At 57.3% G+C, this 25351-nt stretch overlaps 1 protein-coding gene across 1 annotated transcript; it reads right to left on the reverse strand.

The window, feature by feature from the left end:
• Nucleotides 1–16463: 16463 nt before the first annotated feature.
• PLK5 (polo like kinase 5 (inactive)) lies at nt 16464–24026 on the reverse strand. The gene is given in 15 exon segments (XM_087425257.1): nt 16464–16725; nt 17442–17516; nt 17570–17710; nt 18560–18716; nt 20030–20107; nt 20553–20637; nt 20785–20861; nt 21031–21157; nt 21305–21503; nt 21993–22088; nt 22193–22280; nt 22366–22495; nt 22977–23093; nt 23223–23336; nt 23919–24026. Coding segments are annotated over 15 exon segments (1821 nt in total). The 3' UTR covers nt 16464–16496.
• Between the last annotated feature and the right edge of the window lie 1325 nt (nt 24027–25351).

The raw sequence follows: 25351 nt of genomic DNA on the forward strand, positions 1-25351 counted from the left end.
CATCTTCCAGATGACAGAATTAGGGCTCAGGATACGCGGATTCCAGGGCCCAGCTGTTCCGAAAGTCAGGCGCTGTGTCCTGTTCCAGACCAGGGCATCGGGTCTGCAGAGGGCGGTGGTCCAGCCAGGCCCCCCTTTCCTGAGGCTCAGGTCCCCCACTTCCGCCCGGGGGCCGCCAACCGTGGGGCCGGCCGTGGCCGATGTGGAGGGGGTGGTGCCAGGCAGTCCCTTCCCGGGGCGCCTGCCCAGCTCTGTGGTTGTGTGGGACCCCTCAGCCCCTGCAGGACAGGGTCCACCTGCTATGGTGCAGATGGGGAAACTGAGGTCTGGGAATCCCCCTCCAGGGAGGGGCCTTGGTGCCTCCCAGTCCCCAAAGGGACTAGCTGGGAGCCGAGGACCTCGGCCCATGGGGCCGCCAGACACGGGTCTTCAGGGCTGGGGTTCCCCTATGGGAGAGGACTGGGGGACTGTGAGTTGGACCGTCAGCAGTCAGCAGGTGCCATCAGAATTCTGAAGGAGGGAAAGGATGCTCTGGAGTGCATGGAGGGCAGGGTGTGGGGCCTGGGACGTGGTGACAGGGAGGGGCCCCAGAATGTTCCAAGGGCAAGCCTGGAGGTCAGGGTGCCCATGGGCTGCTGGGTTGAGGAGTGGGCAATGAGGAGGGGTCTGGGGGACAGACCCTGCTAGGAAAGTTAGGAAGGCATGGCGGAGCAACCTGGAGGGCTTCCAGGAGGAGGCAAGCGGCTCAGGATGACAGGTCAGGTGGGGTAACAGGAGGCGGTGGACAGGGAACAGCCACAGATGAACAGGGCACCCCCCGGACAGCGCCCCCAGTGAGTGGCGGCCACATCTGACCCTCCAGCTGAGGGGGGCAGTGTCTGGAGGGCCGATCTTGAGATGAGGTCATCCTGAATTAGGGTGGGCCCTAAATCTAATCACGAGTGTCCTTACAAGGACACACAAAGGGAGATCTGAGACCCGGCGACACAGAGAGAGGAGAGGCCATGAGACGATGGAGGCAGAGATCGGGGTCATGTGGCCACAAACCGAGGGACGCCTGGAGCCCCAGAAGCTGAAAGAGGCAGGAAGGACCCTTCCCTGGAGCCTCTGGAGGGAGCGCAGCCTACCACACCTTGGTTTCGGACTCCAGATGGTGAGAGAACAAATTCCTATTGTTTTAAGCCACCCACTGTGTGGTGATCGGTTATGGCTGCCCCAGGAGACCAATGCGGGTGGGTGGGCAATGCTTAACCCGGGGCCGGCCCGCAGTTCGGCTGTGGAGTGGACGTGGCTGCGGTGTCGGGAGGCGGCAGGGAGGTGAGGGTGTGAGGACCACTCCCCTGCAGTCTGGCAGCAAAGAAAAAGAGAAAGGGCGGTCTCCGAGGGTCGAGGGGTCGGAGTGGGGTGGGAGTGAGTCTGGGGAGGAGGTGGGGCTGGAGCCCGAGGGAGGGTCCCAAGGGGAGTGGGCACAGTGCGGGTTAGGTCTGGGGTCTGCAAGGAGTTGAGGGGCGTCTTGGGGCGGCTTCGCATCTGGGGAGCTGTGGGTGGAGTCAGCTTGTCAGTTTGCTGCTCTAAACTGGGGGCAGCAGAGGCTCCTCAAAACTGCCCAGGGTGCCTGGGAGCTTGGCGGGGGGCGAAGAGGAAGGAGGTGGCTGAGTGACTGGCCGGGAGGGGGTCAAAACAGGGCTAGGGACCAAATCAGACTAGCCAGAGCCCTCTCAAGGGGTTTCTGAAATATGAATGGTAAATAGGGGTGGGACCTCCCAACCATGGGGCAGGGCTGTCAGCCGTGCTGATCTGAGGACATGCTGTCTCAGGACTTTCCAGAAAGCTCTGAAGGGTGGGCTCCCTCCCCACCGGGGGGTTGCAAAGCTGATAAGCTGGAGTCCAGAGCTGCTGCGGCCCTCAGAGAGAGCTGAGAGATGGCCAGAGGTCTTGAGCTTGCCCTGGATCCAGCCGTGCCTGAAGGCGGCCCATTCCAACCTGTCAGTTATAAGCACCAATAAGCTCTCCTTCTTTGTTTTAGCCACTGTGAGCTGGAGTGACTAGAACTCGTAACCACCGCAGGGACCGCATTCCCGGCCAGGGAGCTGGGAAGTGTTTCCTGGGGACGAGGGGCAGCAAAAGCAAAGCATGTGCCCTGTGCATCCAGCTTCTTCACGGGCACACTCAGGGAGCCGAAGGCCGAGGCCTGGCCAGTGTCCTGATGCCAGCTCTCACCCACCTTGTCACTTGTCTCCGTTGGTTCATGGGCTTGGCATGTTGGCCCCTTGTGCTGGGTCTCATCAGACTCCAGGGGGACGCTGAGGAGCAAGCCCATGGTCCTCCAGCTGTGAGACTGAGCCATCTGTGAAGTGGGCTCAGCTGGGAACGATACGCCACCTGCGTGGCCATGTGTGTCCCTTGGGAAGTCCCTGGGGTGGGAATTCCACCTCATGCCCACCATGTTCGGGAAAAAACACAAGTCCTAGAGACAGACGCCGGAGTCCCAGCCCTGCCCACCACCTTCCTGTTTCCAGACCCTGGGCATGTCACTTCTCCTCCTGACCTTGGTTTCCTCATCTGTAAAATGAGGGCTTAATCAAAGTTTAACCTACTACAGCTGAGCACAAAGCCTGCACAGGGTAAGTGCTCAGCAAGTGCTGGCCCGTAGTGGTCCCCACCCCCAACACTGCCCTCAGGTGCTGATGTTCTGGAGGGGATCAATGCAGACATCCCTCTGAGACCAGGAAAATGCCAACAAACCCAAGAGAGAAGAGCAAAGAGTGCCTGGCACCTGGTAGGTGCTCAGTATTTGTTGATGGATGGATGGGGATGAATGGATGGATGGGTGAATGGATGGGTGATGGATAGATGGATGGATGGAAGGATTGTGAATGGATGGATGGATGGATGGATGATGGATGGATGATGGATGGATGGATGGATGGATGGATGATGGATAGATGGATGGATGGATGATGGATGGATGGATAGATGGATGGATGGATGGATGGATAGATGGATGGAGGGATTGTGAATGGATGGGTGGATGGATGATGGATGGATGGATAGATGGATGGAGGGATTGTGAATGGATGGGTGGATGGATGATGGATGGATGATGGATGGATGGATGGATGGATGGATGGATGGATGGATGGTGGATGGATGGAAGTATTGTGGATGCTGGATGGATGGGTGGATGGATGCTGGATGGATGCTGGATGGATGGGTGGATGCATGGGTGGGTGAATAATGAATGGATGGATGAATGGATGGATGGAATGATTGTGGATGGGTGGATGGATAATGGATGGATGGATGGTGGATGGGAGGATGATGGATGGATGGATGGATGATGGATGGATGGATTGTGAATGGATGGGTGGATGGATGATGGATGGATGCTGGATGGATGGATGGATAAATGGATGGATGGATGGATGGGTGGATGGATGGATGAATAGATGGATGGAGGGATTGTGAATGGATGGGTGGATGGATGATGGATGGATGGATGGTGGATGGATGGATGGAAGGATTGTGGATGCTGGATGGATGGGTGGATGCATGGGTGGATGGATGGATGGATGGGTGGGTAGATAATGAATGGATGGATGAATGGATGGATGGAAGGATTGTGGATGGGTGGATGGATAATGGATGGATGGATGATGGATGGACGGATGATGGATGATGGATGGATGGATGGGTGGATGGATGGATGGATGATAGGTGGATGGATGATGGATGAACGGGTGGATAGATGGATGGATGGATGATGGATGAATGGAAGGTGGATGGATGGATGATGGATGGATGGATGATGGATGGATGGATGGGTGGGTGGATGGATGATGGATGGATGGATGGATGGATGATGGATGGATGGATGGTGGATGGACGGATGATGGATGGATGGATGATGGATGGATAGATGGGTGGGTGGATGGATGGATGGATGGGTGGATGGATGGATGGATGATGGATGGATGGATGGATGATGGATGGATGATGGATGGATGGATGATGGATGGATGGATGGGTGGGTGGATGGATGATGGATGGATGGATGGATGATGGATGGATGGATGGGTGGGTGGATGGATGGATCGAAGGATGGGTGGATGGATGGATGGATGGATGATGGATGGATGGATGGATGATGGATGGATGATGGATGGATGGATGATGGATGGATGGATGGGTGGGTGGATGGATGATGGATGGATGGATGGTGGATGGACGGATGATGGATGGATGGATGATGGATGGATAGATGGGTGGGTGGATGGATGGATCCATGGATGGGTGGATGGATGGATGGATGATGGGTGGATGGATGGGTGGGTGGATGAATGGATGATGGATGGATGGATGGGTGGGTGGATGGATGGATCGATTGATGGGTGGATGGATGGATGGATGGATGGATGATGGATGGATGGATGGGGATGGATGGAAGGATTGTGAATGGATGGATGGATGGATGGATGGATGAATGGATGGATGGATGGGGGTAGATAATGAATGGATGGATGGATGGAAGGATTGTGAATGGATGGAAGGATTGTGAATGGGTGGATGGATAGTGGATGGATGGATGATGGATGGATGGAAGGATTGTGGATGGATGGATGGGTGGATGGATGGATGGATGGATGATGGATGATGGATGATGGATGGATGGATGGGTGGATGGATGGATGGATGATGGATGATGGGTGGATGGATGGATAGATGGATGGTTGGATGGATGGATGGATGGAAGGAAGGATTGTGGATGGATGGATGGATTGAAAGATGGTGGATGGACGGATGGATGGAAGGATTGTGGATGGATGGATGGAAGGATTGTGGATGGATGGATAGATGGATGGATGGATGCATGGATAGATAGATGATGGATGGATGCGTGGATAGATGGATGGTGAGTCAGGACCTCAGAGGAGGGAGAGATGATTCTGCCTGGGGATGCAGGGGAAGGCTCCATAGAGGGGTTGGTTGGATGGCAGGATTAGGGGAGACAGCATGGCAAAGACTTGGAGGTGTTGGGATCACAGGGCACATTTGGGGAACAAAGAGCAGTCGACGGGACAGGTGAAAATAATGGGAGACGAGGTTGAAAAGGTGAATTGGGCCACAGCACTGGGACTCCATTAGTCTCACCCACCCCAGTCAGGCCTTGGATGGGGATCCAGCCCTCCTCACCCTTGGCCCTTCCCCTTTACAAGGAGAAAGCCATGCCAGCTCACACTAGACTTCAGTGGCCAAGAAAATTTAAATGTAAATGGCCACTCGTGGCTGGTGGCTCCTGGATTGGACAGCATCTCTCTAGAATGTTCCAGCCCAGCATTGTCCAACAGAACTTTCTGCAATGATGGGAATGTTCTACATCTGCACTGTCCAGTACAGAAGGCACCAGACACACACGGTGACCATACACTTGAAATGTGGCTCATGCAACGGAGAGATTGAATTTTAAGTTTTATTTGTCTTTAATTTAAATTTAAATAGCCACAAACAAGAGAGAGAAAGCATCTAGGGAAGCTCTTTGCTATGCAGACTTTGAAATACTTTCTAAGCCAGGTCAGCAGGAATGCCAGCGTGCCCGGAGATGGTCCGACAGTGGGAGCGGGTGGAGGGAACCCCCATCAAAGTGGCCCCAAAGCAACAAAGGCCACAGAGGAGGGAAAACTAGCGGGCTGTGATGGTTGGAAGAATGATTGCCCCAAAGACGTCCCCCTCCTGGTCCCAGGCCCTGTGGATGTGTCACCTCACGTGGCAGAGGGATTTTGCAGATGGATTAAGTTAAGGCCCCTGAGATGGGGGATGACCCTGGATTCCCAGGGTCATCACAGGGTCCTCATCAGAGGGAGGAGGAGGGTCAGAGGCTGTGCGCTGGCTGCTGGCTGTGCAGACGGAGGAAGGGGCCCCGAGCCCAGGACGTGGCCCCTCTAGAAGCTGGAAAAGGCAGGAGAAGGTTCTCCCTGGAGCCTCTGGGAGGACCAGCCCTGCCCACACCCAGATTTTGGACTTCTGACCCCAGAACCCTCAGAGAGTTAATCTGCATTGTTTTAAGCCACCAAGTTTATGGTGATTTGTCAGAATACTCATAAGAAACTCTCGCAGCTGTGTTCAAGTTGGCCCAGCTCCTCGGAGAAATGGCCGATTCTGTGATCGGCACAGGGAAAGTATAAAACGAGCCAGGACAGCTTGTGGTGCCAGGAAGTAAGGACGCACTCAAAAAATCGCACAAGGATGAGGGAGTGTCCACGGGACACAGGAGCCACCGACGGAAGGAGCTCCCAGTGGCCAGGGCTGAAGCGATTCATGCTAGAAGATACGGGATGCCCAGTTAATTTGAATTTCAGACAAACAGTGACTCCTTTTTTAGCACAAACATCTCTCAAATATTACATGGGACTTCCTGCTACCTGACGATGATGTGTTATTTATCTGAAATTCAGATTTCCCGGGGCGTGCTGTATTTTTATTTGCTAACTCTGGTAACTCTATGAGGAGCGGAGGGGGAAGAGAGAGGCATCCACTGATTGGCGGGGAGAAGGGTAAGCCAGGGAGCTCCATCCTGTGGCCCCTAAGTTCTGCCCTGGCCTTAAAGGTGAGGTAGAGCTAACAGGACATGGGGTCCGCCGGGGGGCTGGTGAACTTGGGCCAGAATTAATTCCACAAGTATTTATTGACATGGATGGAGGCTTTGATCCTTGCTAAATCCAGGAGTGAGTTAGCTCGGAGCAGGAGCTGGGAGGAAGCCAAAAGCCTCCAAGCTCATTTGTCCGTATGGACCCCCGGGCACCATCCCCAGTTCTGCCCCACCAGCTGCCAAGACGGACAAAACGGCCGGTCCTCTATCGCCACCGTGTGGCCATGACATCACATGACACTCTGCCCACATCCGTAGAGCTAACATCAGTTCTGGATTATTTGTGTCAAGCGGAGACTAATGGCCCTTCTCCCCGGGCTGCCGGCTGGCCCAGGGCACAGACGGGCCCACCTTTTTCACATTTCACTGCTGACTGTCCCCTGCCCAGCAGCTCAGCGCGAGGGCTTTCCCTAAGTGTTTGTTGATTGAATAAATGACAGGGCATCCCAAACTGAGTTTTTCCTTTACCCGCACCAGGTCTGGCCTCATCCAGTGCTCTGGGAGTGACACAGAGCATCCTAAACACCCCCCCCCCGAGAATTTTTCCACTACCCCCAACAGCAGAAAGGACTCCAGCTTATTGGCTTTTTTCCCGATTAAATAGCATTTTTCTCCCGAGTGGTGGTGAGCATCTTGAATATCTTGGAGGGTGGATTGGGGGAGTCAGGCCATTAGATGAGATGGGACGAGGTCCCACGGTGAGGGACAAGAGAGGCCAGGTCCCAGGAGAACTTCTGGACGCCGGACAGTAGATATTTCACTGTAAAAATATATGATTTTTTCCCATCTGCAAATGGAAGTGGAGATTTGTCCATGGAGAAAAGCTCACCAGTTTACATGGATGAAATGACAGCTGATGGGTGTAAAAGCCCTTTTCAACGACCTTGAGTGGGGGACGGAGGTCGGCATCCATAGTGACAGGTCACGTTGGGAGCATGGACCCTGATAGGATGGGATGAGACGGCTCCTCCCCAAAAACCCATACCCTAGTCCAACCATGAGACAAACAGCAGACAAATCCCCACTGAGGGACAGTCCACAAAATACCCACCCAGTCCTCACGCCTGCCCAGGGCGTCCAAAATGGGGACAGTCTGGGAAAATGTCTCATCCCAGAGGGGCCTCAGGGGACATGATGACTCAATGTCCTGTGGGGTCCTGGACCGTTTTTTTTTTTTTTTTTGCTGAGTAAGATTGGCCCTGAGCTAACATCCGTGCCCATCTTCCTCTACTTTATATAGGATGCTGCCACAGCATGGCCTGACAAGCGGTGCGTTGGTGCGCGCCCGGGATCTGAACCGGCGAACCCCGGGCCACCGCAGCGGAGCAAACTCACTTAACCGCTTGCGCCACCGGGCCGGCCCCGCCATCGACCATTTTTAAGTGCACAGCTCAGTGGCATGAAGCACATTCGCGTTGTCGTGAAGCCATCCCCCCATCTGTCTCCAGAACTTTCTCCTCCTCCCAAACTGAGACTCTGTCCCCATGAAACACTGACTCCCCGTCCCCTCCCCCAGCCCCTGGCCCCACCATCTACTTTCTGTCTCTGTGGATGTGACTCCTCTAGGGGCCTCCTGTGAGGGGATCACACAGTGTCTGTCCTTCCGTGTCTGGCTCATGTCACTGAGCAACGTGTCCTCAAGGTCCATCCACGTTGGAGCAGGTGTCAGAATCTCCTTCCTTTTCATGGCCGAATAATATTCCAGTGTGTGGATGGACCACATTGTGTGTATCCATCATTCGTCCATGGACACAGGTTGTAAAAATGTTTGGGAAAAAAACGGAGCAGTGGACTCACAACATCATCGGGATTAGCTGCATCTGAGTTTATGTTTCTCGCTGAGCATGTTTTCTGTGACTTTCAGTGCCACCTGGAGAGGTGGGGGCTGTGTCAGCCTGGAGTCGAGACGCCGGCCAGTTCACTCTTGTCACAGTTCGTAGCGGCTGCCGGCGGGCCAAGGCTGCAGAGGAAACAGCATCTTTGGCTATTTTAAGAGTTGGCCCAAAGCCGCTGTGGGTGGCTAGAGATGGGGTGCAGAGATGTGGGGGGTCTGTGAAGGCAGGGGCCGGGAGGTAGGACCTCGCCTGGCTTGTTGGGAGTGTGCAAGCTGCCAGGAAGACCGGCCGCCGCCCTCCCCATGGGAACCCCTCCCATGACGCCTCCAAGGACCCCAGGCTGCTCCGTTAGCCCAAACGCTACTAACAACAACAGTAATAGTAATAAAATGGCTCCCATCACACCAGGCACTCCCCGTGCCCTTGGTGCCCCTCTGGCCAGGCCAGTTCTGCACACGGGTGGGTCTCCGGTCACCGCAGCCGGTCAGCCCCGTGGAGTGAAATGTTCTGCCTCAGCCGTTTGTCTTTTTTCTCCTAATGGGTCAGACCAGGGGCTTCCCTGTAGGCCCTGCAGACATCAGGGCAGGTCATTCTCTGGGGGGGCGTCCTGGGCACTGTGGGGGGTTGAGCAGCACCCTTGGCCCCACCTACTCGATGTCAGGAGCACCCCCTTTCCCAGTCTTGACAATGACAATGTCCCTAAAGTGTCCCTGGGGTCCCTGGGGGGAGGACCCTTCATCCCACCTCACCCCTGTTCCGCTCCCTGCTCTCTGGGTGTCTGGGGTCGTCTCACTGGCCTCTCTCAGGTGGATACTTAGGTGCTGCCGCCTTTTGCAAAGGTCACGGCAGTGAAGTCACGTGCGGGACCCGTGGGCCCGAGGAGGGCACATCGACCGCCAAGGCATGGCCGGGTCAGACTCCGAGATTCGGCCGAAACGGCCCCGAACAGGCGGAGTCCACGCGTCCCCCCGCGTCCCCACCCACACGGAGGGCTCTGCCCGCAAGGTCGGAACATTCGATTCTGGTTTATTCTAAGCAGCCCTTAATATGGATTTACGTCCCGGCTGAAATGGCTTGTGCTCGATTCAGAAAACTGTTTAATGCGGCAGATGTCAACGTATATTGAACCAGGGAAGAGAGGAGCGTCGACCCGCAAGGACCCGCTTCAACAAGAACCCACTCTTGAACTCTCCGACGATGCCCAGCTGTTCGTCTCCACCCGCTCCCACCCCACGTTGCGCTGCAGCAAACCGCGTTTCCACAAGATGAGGACGCTTCACACGGCACACAAGCGCAGCGCCACCATCAGACTTAAAAGTGCTAACGCTTGTTTCCTCAGAGCAACTATCTGGTCAGCATTTAAATTTCCTCAGCTGTATTTTGATGATTTACAGGTAGTTTGTTCAAATCTCCATCCACACACACGCCCCCTCGGCATTTGGCTCACGTCTGTGCGATCTCACTCGGGGTTCCCCGGCCCGGCTGCTCCTCGGAGTGAAGGAGGAGCTTTCAGAAACAGCCAAGCCCAAGCCCAGGTACCACGTGGGCAGCAGGGTTTTTAAAATCATTTGAAGTGTACAATTCAGTGGCATTAAGTATATTCACAATGTCGTGCAACCATCACCTCTATCTCGTTCCAGAACATTCTCGTCACCCCAAAAAGAAACCCCGCCCCCATCAGCAGTCACCTTCCATCCCCTCCCCCAGCCCCTGACAACTACGAACCCACTTTCTATCTGTGGATGGGCCTGTTCTGGACATTTCACATCAGTGGAATCACACACCGTGTGTCCTTCTGTGTCTGGTTCTCTCACTGAGCGTCGTGTGTTCAGGGTCCGTCCACGGTGTGGCTGCGTCAGGGCTTCACTCCTCTTCATGGCTGCGTCATATTCCACTGTGTGGGTGGACCACATTTTGCTTACCTGTTCACGCATTGATGGACATTTGGGCTGTTTCCACTTTGGGCTATTTGAACAGAGCTACTGTGAACGTTCGTGTACACAATTTTGTTTTTGAACACCTGTTTTAAACTCTCTTGGGTAGACACCTAGAGGTGGAGTTGCTGGGTCATATGGTAATTCTATGGTAACTGATTGAAGAACCAGCACACAGAAGTGTTTGAGATCATTGTAGATCCACCAGCAGTTTTGAGAAATAACACCGAGAGAGTCCCTTGTACACTTCGCCCAGTCTCCCCAGTGGTCACGTTTTGCAAAACAATAGTCAATATCTCAACCAGGTTATGGACATCGATGCAATCACGCACCTCCTTCAGATTTCAGATTTCCCAGTTTCACTTGCATTCGCGTGCGTGCGTGTGCATCTGTGTGTGTATATTTAATTGTCTACAATTTTACCAGCTCGTGCATCACCACCACAAGGATCCTCGAGCCACACTTTTATACCCACAGCCCCCCCACCAGGATCCCTAACCCCTGGCAATCTGTCATCCATTTCTAAAATGTTGTCATTTCGAAAACGTTATGTAAACGGAATCTTCCAGTATGTGACCTCTTGGCATTGGCTTTTTTTTTTTTTTTTTTTTGCTCAGCAGAATTCCCCGCAGTCGTCAGGATTTAAAAAACTGCCCCGGGTTGAGGGGGGAGCAAGGTTGACCTCCCTACAGCCACCCCTCTTTTCTCCTAGTAGTTTGTATATTGAGGGAACCCACGTGCCTCATCTTCCTTATCTGTTAAATGGGGCGAGGAAAGCCCCCAGTTCGCAGGTGAGTTGTGCGGATTCCAGCGGATGGGAACCAGACGCCGGCAGCCAGGGCCCAGACCCTGAGGAGCTTTGTGACGTCACACACGGTTGCCATGACAGCAGCCAATCAGGCCTGCCCAGGATGCTGCCGCCCTGGCCCCGCCTTGCTCGCTGATTGGAGGAGGCGTCCTGTCACATGATTCCAGGGATCAGTGAGACAGTGGTCCAGAGGCTGCGTTCAGCTGAAGCTTCAGATTGGGGGAACAAGATAGAATTGAGCAATTTGTCCCTCATGCTTCAGAGTTAAAAATGCTCTCAGTGGTTTCCTCAAAAAAAAAAAAAAAAGTTCTGGCCGGGCCTGGAGTGAATTCATTGCCATTTCTTGAAGCGCCAAGCTTTGCTTACCACCCAAAACAGTGAGGCTAATAATTTTATCTCTTGAGACGCACAGTTAACCTCTCTGAAGAAGCTTCCAGAAACTTGCAGTGTGAGGGCGGTGTGGGCGCTTTGCCATCTCTTGTTCTCAGACCTAGAAATAAGAATCGGCCTGGGAGGTGACAAAATTAATATATTCTGCAGCTGGTTTATTTTTAATAATCCACCATTGTGGGCTCAGGGTGCCGGCAAGGCTGACAGATTGTTTCTGTTCTTACACCCACAAACAGATGGAAATAAACACTCTAGGTAGGTCATTTTGCAAGAGACACAGTTACACAGGCTGAGGATGTTGTGTCTTTTTGTCCCCAGAAACAAATGTTCTGGGCAGAAATGCAGCAGGGTGCTTGGCGTGTTTGGGCACATGTGTTAGTTAGCTATTGCTGGGTAACGAATCACCCCAAAACTTAGTGACTTGAAACGACAATAAATACTTATTTTTTTTCATAGTTTCTGTGGGTCAGGGATTCAGGAGTGATTTGGCTGGGCGGTTCTGGCTCAGCATCTCTCATGAGGTCGCAGTCAAGATGTCGGCTGGAGGGCCGGCCCCGTGGCTTAGCGGTTAAGTGCGCGCGTTCTGCTGCTGGCGGCCCGCGTTCGGGTCCCGGGCGCGCACCGACACACCGCTTCTCCGGCCGTGCTGAGGCCGCGTCCCACATACAGTAACTAGAAGGATGTGCAGCTATGACACACAACTATCTACTGGGACTTTGGGGGGAAAAAATAAATAAATAAAATCTTTAAAAAAAAACTGACAAAAAAAAAAAAGATTTCGGCTGGGGCTGCCTCATCTGAAGGCTCAACTGGGGCTGAAGGAGCCACTTCCTTGCTGGCTCCCTCATGAAGCTATTGGCAGGAGGCCTCAGTTCCCTGCCACATGGGCCTCTCCACAGCACCGCCTGAGCCTCCTTACAATATGGCAGCTGGCTTCCCCAGAGCAAGCGATCCCAGAGAGAGCGAGATGGAAACCTTCATCTTGTAGGACCTAGTCTCCAAAGCCACTGTCACTGTGGATATCCTATTGGTCACCCAGGCCAGCCCTAGTCAGCGTGGGGTGTACACAAGGGTGTGAATCCCGAGAGATGGGGCCATCTTGGAGGCTGCCTGCCATGGCATTTTTACACAAAGGACCATCTGTTGATCAGAAACACACCACAGCAAAGCAAGAGGTTGACGGGGTGTCAGCATCCATTCCTTTCTTCTGGACTCATCACACTCCACTGTGGCACCAGGAAATTTGGGGGAGGTCGTGGCACCCAGGCCTGGCCAATGAGCTTCAGTCCCAGGACGTTTGCTGGAACCAATGGAACGTTTGGCTGCTGCTTTTCCCGAATTTGCTGAGCTGGTAGCATGTCAGCCTGTGCCGAGCCTGCTAAAGAGTGAAGCCGAAACAAAGGATGGCAGAGCAAGAGTTGGAGAAAGAGTGAGAGAGAGGAAGAGAGAGGCAGGGGTGTACTTATCTTTCATCTGAGCCCCTGATCCAGCCTGTCCTGCAACATCTCTTCTTCTGAACATTTCAACATCAGAAGACAATCCTTTATGTTGTTAATAGCAATTAGGAGGGGGGTTTATTTCATTTGTAACATGATACCGTCAACAGATGAATGCATAAATACAATGTGTCAATCCACACACTGGAGTATGACGCAGCCATGAAGAGGAGTGAGGCCCTGACACAGCCACACCATGGATGGACCTCGAACACACGACGCTCAGTGAGAGAACCAGACACAGAAGGACACACGGTGTGTGATTCCATTGATGTGAAATGTCCAGAACAGGCACATCCACAGACAGAAAGTGGGTTCGTGGTTGTCAGGGGCTGGGGAGGAGTGGAGGTGACTGCTGATGGGGACGGAGCTTCTACTGGGGACATGGAATGTTCTGGAACTAGATAGCAGTAATGGTTGCACAACCTTGTGAATGCACGAAATGCCTCTGAACAGTACACTTTAAAACAGTTAATTGCATGTTATGTGAATTTCACATTAATAATAATAACAAAAAGACAAAGACCAGGATGCACATCCCCAGCGTCTGCCTTCTGCCTCTGCTGGCTCCTCTCCCGCCCACACGCCATTCCTCTCGGACTCTCTAGGGAACCTTCTGGTTCTTGCCCCTCTTTTACACGGAACAATTTCCCCTCCCACGTCTGGCCACACCAAGGCATGCGGCCTCCCCTGACCGACCCGTCAGCTCCCTCCATTCCCTCCCCAGTCGGTAAGTGCCAGCTTTTCTTCATGCCGTCCTTCCATTAAAAGCAACGGGGCGGATCTTCACACACAGATGCAGACACACAGCCTGGCCCCCGGCTGAGGGAAAAAAGCAAGGACACCATTGATGGTTTAATTCTTTCCTGCAGGAACAGAAGTGTGTGCAAATAGATAGGAAAAAACCCGGGGACCCTATGACCTCCCCAGGAAGGGAGGGGATGGAGACAGGAGGTGGTGGCCTCAGGGACTTTAGTTTTATTTGTCAGGTTGCAATTTGTCACAAAGAGATGGCATCCACGCTTTCTTTGTGGAATTGATAGTAAGTAGTTAAAAGGGAAAAAGCTGTGCGGAGGGGGCCGGGGGGGGGATTCTGGCCCCGCCTCTGCTCTGCTCGGTGACAAGTCACGTCCCACCCGGGGCAGCCCCAGCGCCCTGCCCGCAGGGGGGCGCCCGTGGGACACGGGGTCCTCAGCAGGGCTGCAGAGGGTCACCGAGTGGGGGCTGAAGGTGCCTGGAGGTCATCCCTCCCCAGCGACCTCTCTCCCGATGGACACAGCGCCGGCCTCAGGGAGGGGACATTTAGGGGCTCGTGCTGCGTGGGCACCAGAATGTGCTGCTTCTCCCAGGGGGGGTCATTCTTCTTGTTTATTTCTTTTTTTCCTTCTTACAAGGGAAATAAGCTTTTAGAAATTAAGCATCACATCTGTAAATATTTCAGTTTCTTTCTCTATAGGAGGTCCCCCCTTGGCACTGTGGACACCGGGGCCAGGTCATTCTCTGTGGGGCCGTCCTGGGCACTGTGGGGGGTTGAGCAGCATCCCTGGCCCCACCACTCGATGCCAGGAGCACCCCCAGTGTGACAACCACAACCGATGTCCCCAGATGTCGCCCAGTGTCCCCAGGAGGCAGGATCACTCCCTCATTGAGAACGACTGCTCTAAAAGATGAGGGCATTTGAAAAACAAAATTGCAATGTTACACACTTTTAAACATTAACAATAACTCCTTGATATCAATGAATGTCCGTTTGTGCACATTTCCGTGAGTCTCGCTCACACCTATTTGTGCAGATATGTATATTTCAGGGAGTGGGTGGAACAGCCTTTTTTAGAGGTGCCCCCACGTCACAAGTCACTTGTCCCTCTTTTCATGACGAGTTCCCAGGGGCCGACAGGGGGAACCTTGAGGCTGAGCGTCACACAGGATCGCTGCTGGTCCAGGTCCCCTGATACGGATGGGGAGGCCGAGGTGTGGATGCACCTGTAACGGGCAAAGCGAGGACCTGAGTCCGGGTCTCCTCGCCCAAGTCAAGCACACTCTGGGGGGAGAATCTGCCTCCGGGCGCGGCCGGGAGCCCCACATGGAGAGCTGTGGCTTCAAGCACCATCGGAGGAACGAGTCATGCTGAATAGTGCTGATTTTTCCACCATTGGCCCCAAAGCTCTCAGCTTCCGTGAACGTCCCTCTGTGTGTCTCCCCACTTCTCCGCCACCACCCCCAGAGGCCTGGCCAGCTATTTAACGAATCCCCGACCGTTGCACACTTAGGTTGCGTCCAATTTTTTTTCGGTATCGTGCATGGTGCTGCCCTGAACACCTTCATTTGTCTTTGTTCTGGTTCACCCCCTCACAGTTCAGCCGCTCTCTCTGCCTCAGTTTCTTCAATTGTCACCTGCTGACAGCAGCTCCCCAATCTGGTGCCCCCCAATCTTCACAGACCAGGCTGTGTGAGGGCTCGGGGGGCGCTCCTTGCTCCTTCTAGGGTGCCGGGGGCCTGTGTCCCCTTCCCAGATGGAGGAGGACACAGATGTCCAGAGACAAGATGGGCCCAAACTTCCGGTCTCAGGAGGCAGCACACTCGAGGATAAGAATGTCAACAAAGGACTTGGACTGTTCGTAACCTTCCAAGTCGCTTCCCGCCCCCGGGAGGCTGCCCAGGCATTGGGAGCCTGACAGGTTGAGAAGTCCTGTCTCCCACCTTTTTGGTCAGGAAGCAATCACCTTTTGCAATCCTGCAAGACTCAACTTGCTGACTTCTCTGATTTCTGTTTGCCTGTGGCTAGTTCCTTCCCGAATTTGTCTCTCTCTTAAATATCTTGCAGGTAACCACCAGCTCTCGATCAGCCCAGAGCTGCCAGTTCTACGAGCACATCTCCCCTAAGTTACCCCAGGTGACAGCTGTGCCAAACGCTCTGCCCCTGCATAACATGGGGCACCATCTTCCCAGCCTCCCACATCCATTTTCTCACTGCCCGTCCATTAAGCAAATGTCCTGTATCTTAGATTTTTGGTCATGGCAGACCCCACGCTGGTACAAATTTCTGTGTGGGGGACAATCTGGCCCATCCGTCTCTGCCTCAAAGAGCAGCAGGCTCAGATCACGCTGGGTCTGAGAGCCCACTTGCCGAAGCCTCTCAAACTCCCCCAAAGAGAGGCAGATGGCAGGCGAGAGAGTCAAGCTTTCTTTAATGAAAAAAGAACACAGTCAAACAAAAGTCTGGGTTGGACAGTCATGCTGTGAGGCAAGGACCCCCACGTCCCATGGCCCCTGCATGCTCCTCCAGCTGTTCCCTGGGACATCCCCTCTGGGGGAGCAACAGGAACAGAAATGGAGCCCGGGTCCCTGGTATCATCATGCAGAGGTCCACTCTGACCCTTGGAGGTGCTAGATGCTCTGCAGCATGTGGAGAGTGTGGTGCAGGTGCTGGCGGGCAGTTTGGGCACAGCCGTGTGTCCGCAGGATGCCCAGTGGGTAGGAGGTGCCGGGCTGGCCCCGTTCCCAGACTGTGAGCAGCAACTCCTCACCCCCACTGCTCAGCACCAGTTGAGCCTGGTTGCCACTGCAGGTGACCTGCCAGGGGGCGAGGAGCCGAGGTCATGGTGAGAAGGGTCCCCTGGGCCTGCCCCCAGTCCTGGCCCTCCAGGGTGAAGGACAAGCAGACGGGATACTGAGAGGCCCCTGCCCTGGGTCTCAGCAACCGCCCCATCCCTAGAAACTCACGGGGTCGGGAGCCACGGGCTCTATTGTACAGACGGGGAAACTGAGGCTCAGACGGGCCTCCCCTGCCCGCGGTCACCCAGGGAGACCCCCACTCTTAATCCTGTGCCCCCCCAAGAGCACCTCCTCCCAGAGCTGTGAAGACAACCCTCCCTCTGAGACCCAGCCTGCTGGGGGCAAGTGTAACACACACTCCAGTCTGAACCGAGAAGGTTTTTACTGTAAAATACAATACTAATTCTTAAAAATAATAATAAAGTATTGCAGACCACTGCTTCTGAAATCTGTTTTAGGACTGGCTGTGATTTCTCAGAAATCACCACGCTGCACAGGAAACCCTCAACCTAAAAACGATCTTCCAACAAAACAATGCATGGCAGCTGCTAAACGTAACCACACACGGAGACGACCCCAGATTACGTGTTGCCGGCACGTAAAGATGTTTCGTTTTCGATTTTGCAGTTTTTGTACCTAGGAGTCAATACTTTTTCTTGATCCTTCCCCCCAGGAGCCAGCTCTTTCCTGGGGCTCCCCCGGGAGAGGGCATGGGAACAGCCCTGTGGCCGGGGCGGGGGGGGGGGGGCCCCGGGGCGGCCGAGGCCCCGCGCTCACCTGCAGGTGAGCAGGAGCAGAGCCCGCTCGGACGCGCAGCAGAGGCCGGGGCCAGCCGGGCGTGGGCAGGTCCCCCTTCTGTGGACAGACCCAGCCATGCAGCCTCAGGGCGGGGTGACCCCGCCGGCCCGGCCCTCACCTCCCACAGCCGCTGCTCCGTGTAGCGGACCAAGAGCCTCAGGACGGCCAGCTTGGCGCCCAGCAGGCCGGGCACGTCCCTCAGGGCGTAGGTTTCCAGCTTCCCACGGTCCGGCACGTAGCAGACTTGGCTGCGGACAGGGCGCAGGGCGGGGCCGGTTGTCACAGCCACTGTCCCGGGCACCTTGTGACTGAGGGCACCGTCCCACCCAGCCACGCCCTCTTGGATGGTGATTTGAAGACCAGCTCCACACTGACTGCCACCCCCACCCCCTATGTCCAGCCCTGGCCCCTCCCCTGAACTGTAGACCGTGGAGCCGTGGACTCAGCACATCCACACTGAGACCCCGATCCCCCAGCACCTGCCCTCCTGCCATCATCCCACCTCGCCTGGTGGCTGCTCCATGCTTCCCGCCCGCAAACTAAGTCCAGATTCCAACTCCCGCTCATCCCTCCCCAGCCACCACCCAGGCCACCTCCCAGCTGGTTCTCTGCCTCACTCTTGCCAGAAAGATCGTGTTAAAAGTGGGAGCCAGACCTCTCCTTCCTGCCCCAACCCTGACTTCACGTCCTCCCTGTCTCCCCCTTGCTTCCTCGAGTCCCTGCCGTTCCTCAAACCTGCCATGCTTGGTCCCTCCCACGGGCTTTTCACATGCTGTTCCCTATGCCTCAAATGCTGTTCCTGATGGGCCCCTTCTCATCATTCATGTCTCCTTTGAATGTGGCTTCTTCAGACAGCCCCTCCACAACCACGCTGTTGGGAGTCACCTCCATCCCCCCAAATCTGTCACCTCACCTGGTTCATTTCCTTCAGAAAAGCGCCACCTGAAATCAACTGAGTCATTCATTTGTTGAGCATTGTTCTCCTCTACCAGGCAGGAAGCGCCTGTAGGTGTGCCCAGGAGGTGCTTAACAAATACTTGAGAAATGGACAAAGAAAGGCAGGAGGGGGGGAGGGGGACAGGATCCCCACGACTTACCCCCCCGGGGGGCACGGGGCCATGTGGGTGCCATCCCAAAACAGGACACCACTACCCCCATCCGACAGCTGGTAGCCAAAGCCGTACTTGCTGGAATAATCCACCCACTTGGGGGCCCGGGGGGGGGCCACTGCTTTCCTGGGGGGATCCTGCGTGGCTGGGCACAAAGACAAGGTGAACTGGACAGGGGTCCTGGTGGGCCCCACGCGGAGGGACGGCGGAGGCACAGGGGCATGGAGAAAAGTCCACACAAACTCTTGCCCTGCAGGGGCCGGACTGGGGAACACGGGATCATGCACCGCCTCTGGAAATGACTTTTTCTGAAACGCTCATAATGCTCAAAACACTGTCAGGCTTTATTTCATTAAAAAATTTCTGTATTAGGGGCCAGCCCTGTGGCATGGTGGTTAGGTTCGCCTGCTCCACTTTGACGGCCCAGGGTTTGCGGGTTCGGATCCCAAGTGCAGACCTACACTGCTTATCAAGCCATGCTGTGGGGGCGTCCCACATACAAAGTAGAGGAAGATGGGCACAGATGTTAGCTCAGGACCAATCTTACTCACCAAAAAAAAAGAAAAAAAAAGTTCTGTATTAAAAAAATAAAAATGGCTCCACACCCTGGTGGACCCTGAGTTGGATCCTGGGAGAGGAAGAAGGACATCGGTGGAAAAACTGGGGAAATCCAGGGGCTGGGGCGCTGGGTGGGGGCGGATGGACTCTGCCCTGTGTCTGCAGCTTCTCTGTAAAACTGTCTCCAATTCTCTTTTACTGTCTATTGAAAATGTTTCAACAAATCGGCTCTGGTTGATTAAAGACAAGCTTGAAGTCTGGAGTCCTTCTCGTGCTACAGTCGGTGAGCAAGGAGCCTGGGATAAAACAGGAATAAAGAAGAAGGGAGACGGATTCTGGGGCGCACCCTTGGGGCCCCAGCTCCACGTGGGGCATTGGTGGGGGTCGAGGGGAGGAGAGAATTAGGGTCTGGGGCTCTGGGACTCCGGGGCAGGGGATAGGGTCCCCATCGTGGGGCGTGGCCACAGACACAGGCTCGGGGTTAGTGAAGGTCCAATGTTCCGTCCCCTCCCTCCATTTCCGTCTCCTCACTGGCTCTCAAACGGGACCAGTTTACAAACTACAGAGACCCCCGTCCCTGAGAAGATGAGATGCCCCCCCCAGAACCCTCCCAACTCATCCCTCAAAATAAACAGTCATTGTAAAGTGTGTGTAAAGAGGCCTCAGAAAGTTCTAGACTTCTCCACAAGGCCCACGGCTCATGCTGTCCTCAGCCTCCTCTTACAGGAAAGGACCCCGAGGCACAGAAGGGTAAGTGACTTGTCTGAAGTCACCGTGCCCTGAAGCCTCCCTCAGCTGCCCCTGGAAAGCCCCAGAAATACCCGGGGGCCCTAGACAGGATGGGGCACTTTCCTGGGATGTTAAGAGACACGGGGCCCGTGGGCTGCACCGGGCTCCTACCTGGGGGGCCGGGGTCCAGGCAGAGCGGCAGTCTTCTGATGGCCGCCTCCACGTCCTGCCTCGGGCTCCCCTGGGGCCCTGGGGAGACAGATCTATGCGGGGGCAGGGCCCCTCCAACCAGCCCGCCTCAAACTCCCACATCTTCTTTTATAATTTTATTTATTTATTTTTTCCCCCAAAGCCCCAGTAGATAGCTGATTGTCATAGCTGCACATCCTTCTAGTTGCTGTATGTGGGACGCGGCCTCAGCATGGCCGGAGAAGCGGTGCATCGGTGCGCGCCCGGGATCCAAACCCGGGCCGCCAGCAGCGGAGCCCACGCACCTAACCACTAAGCCACGGGGCCGGCCCCCCAAATCTTCTTTTAAACGCAGAAGGATTCCGGGCATCATTCTCTTCTCGCAGGTGGGGAAGTTGAGGCCGGGAGAGGTGCTGCGATCCTAGAAAGGCACAGTCTTTGCCCCCCACTTCTAGACCCTTACTCTCCACCCGTAGCCCCAGCCTAGGACAGAGGGTCTGCTCACCCGCTGGGTCACTCGTGAGCGTCCCCTGGGAGAGCAGGTGGATGGGGACCTCGGGGCGGGGAGACCCCCTCTCGGACAGGGAGGCCTGCGGAGGGAGAGCAGGGGTGAGGGGGCTCCAGTCCCCAGGAGAGGCCTGAGGTTGGGGAGGGGCTCCAGCCTCCCGGCCCTGAAGACCCCCCAACTCCTCCCTCTGCCCAGCCCTCCTGTAAGGACGCCCCCACCGAGCCCTCACCTCACTGGCCCACTCCATGGGGTCAGGCTGGGGACCATCTTCTCCGGGACCCGAGGCCTCGTTAGGAGTGAAGGGGCCTAAGGGGCGCACGAGGAGGTGAGGGGTGCAGGGCCTGGCCAGGCAGCAGGGGAAGCACCTACCCCCCACATCCCCCTCTGCCGTGGCCGAGCCGTGGCCGAGCAGGTGTGGGACGCGGGACAGGCGAGGGCAGGTAGGAGCAGGGAGGGGAGCGAGTGCGGTACTCACAGGGCGGCCGGCACTGGGCCAGCAGCAGCCGGCTCACCTTCCGGAAAAGCCTGCCCAGGGGCTGGGGGATGGCGAAGACGGGCGGGCTGTGGCAGGAGTGGGCTGGCAGCCAGTCCGGAGTGAAACCCTTGGAGGCGGGGCCTTGGGGGTCAGCGCCCGGCTCCTGCGTGCCTGGGTCCCCTGGGGGTCCTGACCCTCGCCGGGGTCGGCTGAGACGCTCAGAGCAGGGCCCAGGCGTCCAGCCCCTGGGCGGGCCCCCCCGCTGACCCCACACCTGCGTAAAGAAGTCATCCCGCAGGAGGAGGTCCAGGCTGGGCCGCTCGGCCGGGTTGGGCGCCAGCAGGCGGGCGATGAGGCGGCGTGCGTTGGGTGACAGGTGGGCGGGCTCGGGGTAGCGGCCGTCGCGGATGTTCTGGTACATCTCCGCCAGGGGCGCAGCCACGAAGGGAGGGGCGCCAGTCAGCACCAGGTACCTGGGCCGGGTGGGGGGCCGGGGTTCCAGGGTTGGCTCCGGCCTGGTCACATCTGCCCACACTCCCCGACTCCGTGCACACTTGGCATCTGCTTTCCCACACCCGGCCCACGTCTGCCCCCCACCTGGCGGCGCCTGTCTGCACCTGTCTGGACACCTGCCTGCACCTGGCTTCCCCCTGCGCACACCTGCACGGACCTCACAGCTGTCCATCCAGGCCCCGATCTGCCTGTGCACCTGCCACCTGTGCACACCCGTCCACACCTCTGTGCCCTCTCAACACTGTCCGCCCTCACACGTACACCCCGCCACACGCCCCGTTCACACCTGTTCACACAAATGATGGCAGGCGAGTGTTCCCACCTGCCCCCCCGACCTGCACACACACCTGTCCACATCTGTTGTGTAAATGCCCCCACCTGCCCACATCTGGCCCACCTGGGCACTCCTGCCCCCTCCCCAGGCCCGGGGCACCCAAGGTCCCACTCACATGACGCAGCCCAGAGCCCAGATGTCCGACTGGCAAGAGTGCCCGTTCCTGGAGACGACTTCTGGGGCCAGGAAGTTTGGGGTCCCGCAGAGCACTCTGGGAGGGGACAAAGCGGGGGCTCAGGAAGGCCGGGGCCCCCATGTCGGACCAGGCCCACCCATGCCCACCCAGAGAGCCCGCTCAGAGCCTCCCACCCTCACCTGTGGCAGTGGCCCCCAGGCCCTACCCTGGCGGCCAGCCCCAGGTCTCCGATCTTCACCTCCATGTTCTTGCTCAGGAAGAAGTTACCTGCAGGGGGGTGGGGAGGAGCAGGGGGTGGGAGGGCGGCGCTGGCCCCGCCCCCAGCCCCCCTCACACCCCCCCACACACTCACTGAGTTTCAGGTCCCGGTGCACGATGCGCCGCTGGTGCAGGTAGCGCAGGCCGCTGACCAGGCCCCGCAGGTAGTAGCGTACCTCGGGCTCCGTCAGCGTCCGCCGCACCTCCAGCACGTGGGCCAGGGACTGCGGGTACCGGCACCGGGACACACATGTGAGCGCGGGTGAGCTCACACCAGCTCGAGGACAAACATGGGCCCAGGTGAGTTTGAGAAGGGCCAGGTGGTCAGAGACGAACACACAGCGGGTATACGCCAGCCCAGGTGGGCTCAGGTGTGCCAAAGCGGGCTGAGTGAGGGCAAGGGGTCCAGGAAGCACAACTAACCTCAGCTGGGCCCAGAGGGGGCCTGGCTGAGTGCGGGAGGGGCCCAGGTGAGCACAGGTGGGCCCAGACAGCCACAGATCAGTATGAGATGGGCCTGATGACCACAGAATGAACTGGGCTCAGGTGCACTCAGGTGGGCCCAGGTGCCTAGAGGATGGGCACAGATGGGCCTGGCATGGGCACCGACAGAGACAGGTAAGTGCAGATGGACGCAGGGGGGACACATGAGCACAGCAGATGGGGGGACGCAGGCTCCGTCTCAGCACCCCCCACCCCGGGCACCTGGCGGCTGCAGTACTCCAACACCATGTACACGTGGTCCCGGTCAGCGAAGTGTCCGTGGAAGGCCACGATGTTGCGGTGTCGCAGGCGGCTGTGCAGGGCGATCTCGCGTTCCACCTGCGGGCACCACCCCACGTAGACACACCTGAAGTGTTTGTGCCCACGGGCATGCAGCCCACCCAAATGCAGGGTGCGCTCTGGGGACCACTGCGGGTGTGGGGCCCCAGGCACCCACGGGCGGCTTACCTTCCCACCGGTGCGCAGATGCCCGGCCCCGCCCCCGGCCCGAGGCACCACCTTGAGGGCGAACACAGCGCTGGTGGACAAGTCAGTCAGCTTGTAGCAGCGGCTGAAGGCGCCCTGCCGGGGAGACACAGGCTCAGTGGACAGGTGTGCAGACAGGTGGTGCCTCGCCGCACACACACACCTGAGACGCACGGACACACAGCTCACACCCTCATACCTGGACACATGCAACACTCCGACACACACGAAGACCCAGGGACGCAGACTCAAACACATCCACACGGGGTATGTGTAGCCCACGGACCACAGGGGCCACGCGGACCCAGGACGCACAGAGATTATAACACATTCACACACACACCTGGAGACAACACAACGGAGTCTATACCGAGGCACCGAGACCCGTGTCACACACGGGCGCACACCCACACCCGGGACGCACCACCCACACGCTCAGCACAACGCTCCAAACGCTGGTCCCGCCACACAACGCACACGGAGCCCTGCGCGCCCGCAGACGTGGGCGCCCGACCCGCGCACGGCCAGCGCCAGACCCCAAACTCGCGCGGACACACGACACACGCAGGGACAAAAGCCGGGCGCACACCGGCCCGTTCGCGCTCGCGATCGCGCGCGCGCACCCCACCCACCCGGCCGGGTCCCCGCCCGGCCCGGCCCCCTGGCCAGGGTCCCCACCTTGCCGATCAGCTTCCCGCGCCTGTAGACGCGCCCCGAGCCCGGGTCGCGCAGGAACACGGAGACCAGCGGGCGGCAACCGCGCCGCCGCCGCGGCCCGGGCTCCATCCCGCGGGGACCTGGCGGACAGGGCGCGGGCACTGGCGCAGCCTCGGGCCGCTCTGGGGGCCGTGCGCCGCCCGGACGCGTCTTATTGGCTGCGGGGTGGGGGGCGGAGTCCAGAGGCTCCGCGTTGCGGGGAGCGTGAGGGGCGCGCGGGCGGGAGTTCCCGGGACCGGAGTGGCGCTCTGGTCCCGCGCACCAACTCGGAGCCGCCCGGGTGCGCTCGGCCCGCTCACCGTTCCAATCCTGCGCCTCCCGCCAAGCTGCGAACCATCAGCGAGCCCATTTCACGGAGCAGGAAACTGAGGCCAGAGGGATTGTCATCCTCTTCGAGGCCGCCTGGGGAAAGGCAGGGGCGGGCAGGGGGGCTCGGCAGGTCTCTCTCCAAAGAGATACGTGAATACGTGTGATGGTGGGGTCTCCCAGGAGGCAAGTCCCCGAGGCCCACATGACAATGTGGGGCTTGATCGTCTTGGCACTAGGGAGCCATAGCAGGATTCAGAGGAGGAGAAAGAAAGAAACCCAATCCCTCTGGGGCTGGGGCTGGTGGGGACCCAGGAGAGGACATGTCTGGGAGTTAGGGAGGTGTCGTGTATGGGGACACTTGGCACTGAGAAGGGACAGGATTTGGGGACCGATGGGCAGACACTGGTGTTTGTGACTCCCAGCTTGGGCAGCCAAGGAGAGGCAGTGGGATGAGAAGATGGTGGGCGGACCTGGTCTCCCCCACCCGGGGACCATGCGGGCATCGCGAGCCGTGCCCCAGACTCAGATCCAAGCCCTCTCCTTGTGGTCTCTCATTTCACCCTTACCCCAGTCCCGGACATAGGAACTGGCCTTGCCCCCATCTTACAGCTGAGCACACTGAGGCCCTAGGAGGGTGAGTCGTTTACTCAGCCAGGAGGGGCTAGCACTGGGTTTGAATCCAGGCGGCTGCCTCTGGCCGCTCGGGATTAATCCCCGAATGTTACATAACACGATGAATGGGGAGGGGTTAGCGGGGCACCCCGTGGCTGGAATCAGGCCTTGGAATTTTCCAGAGACCAGATTTCGGAATCTGGCCCAGCCATGCCACCAGGGACAGGAAATACCTTCTGAGTTGTCACATGTCTGCCTGGCATGTCAAGTGGGGGCACCCAGGGCGTGGGAGACGCCGAGGGGACCCAGTGCCTGTGACAGAACAAGACTCGGGCACCTTTGAGGGGGGCCGGCCTCAGGGCCAGGGCCGAGGACTCCAGGCCAGCGTCGGGGGCCAGCTGGCTGCGGCCCGGGGGTCGGAGTCCCCTGCCGATGGGAAGCAGGTGCAGTGAGACAGCAGGTGTGCAGCCTGG

This window comes from Ceratotherium simum, chromosome 39 (assembly GCF_057802395.1).
Source record: "Ceratotherium simum simum isolate JZ-2026a chromosome 39, ASM5780239v1, whole genome shotgun sequence".
NCBI classification, from domain to species: domain Eukaryota; kingdom Metazoa; phylum Chordata; class Mammalia; order Perissodactyla; family Rhinocerotidae; genus Ceratotherium; species Ceratotherium simum.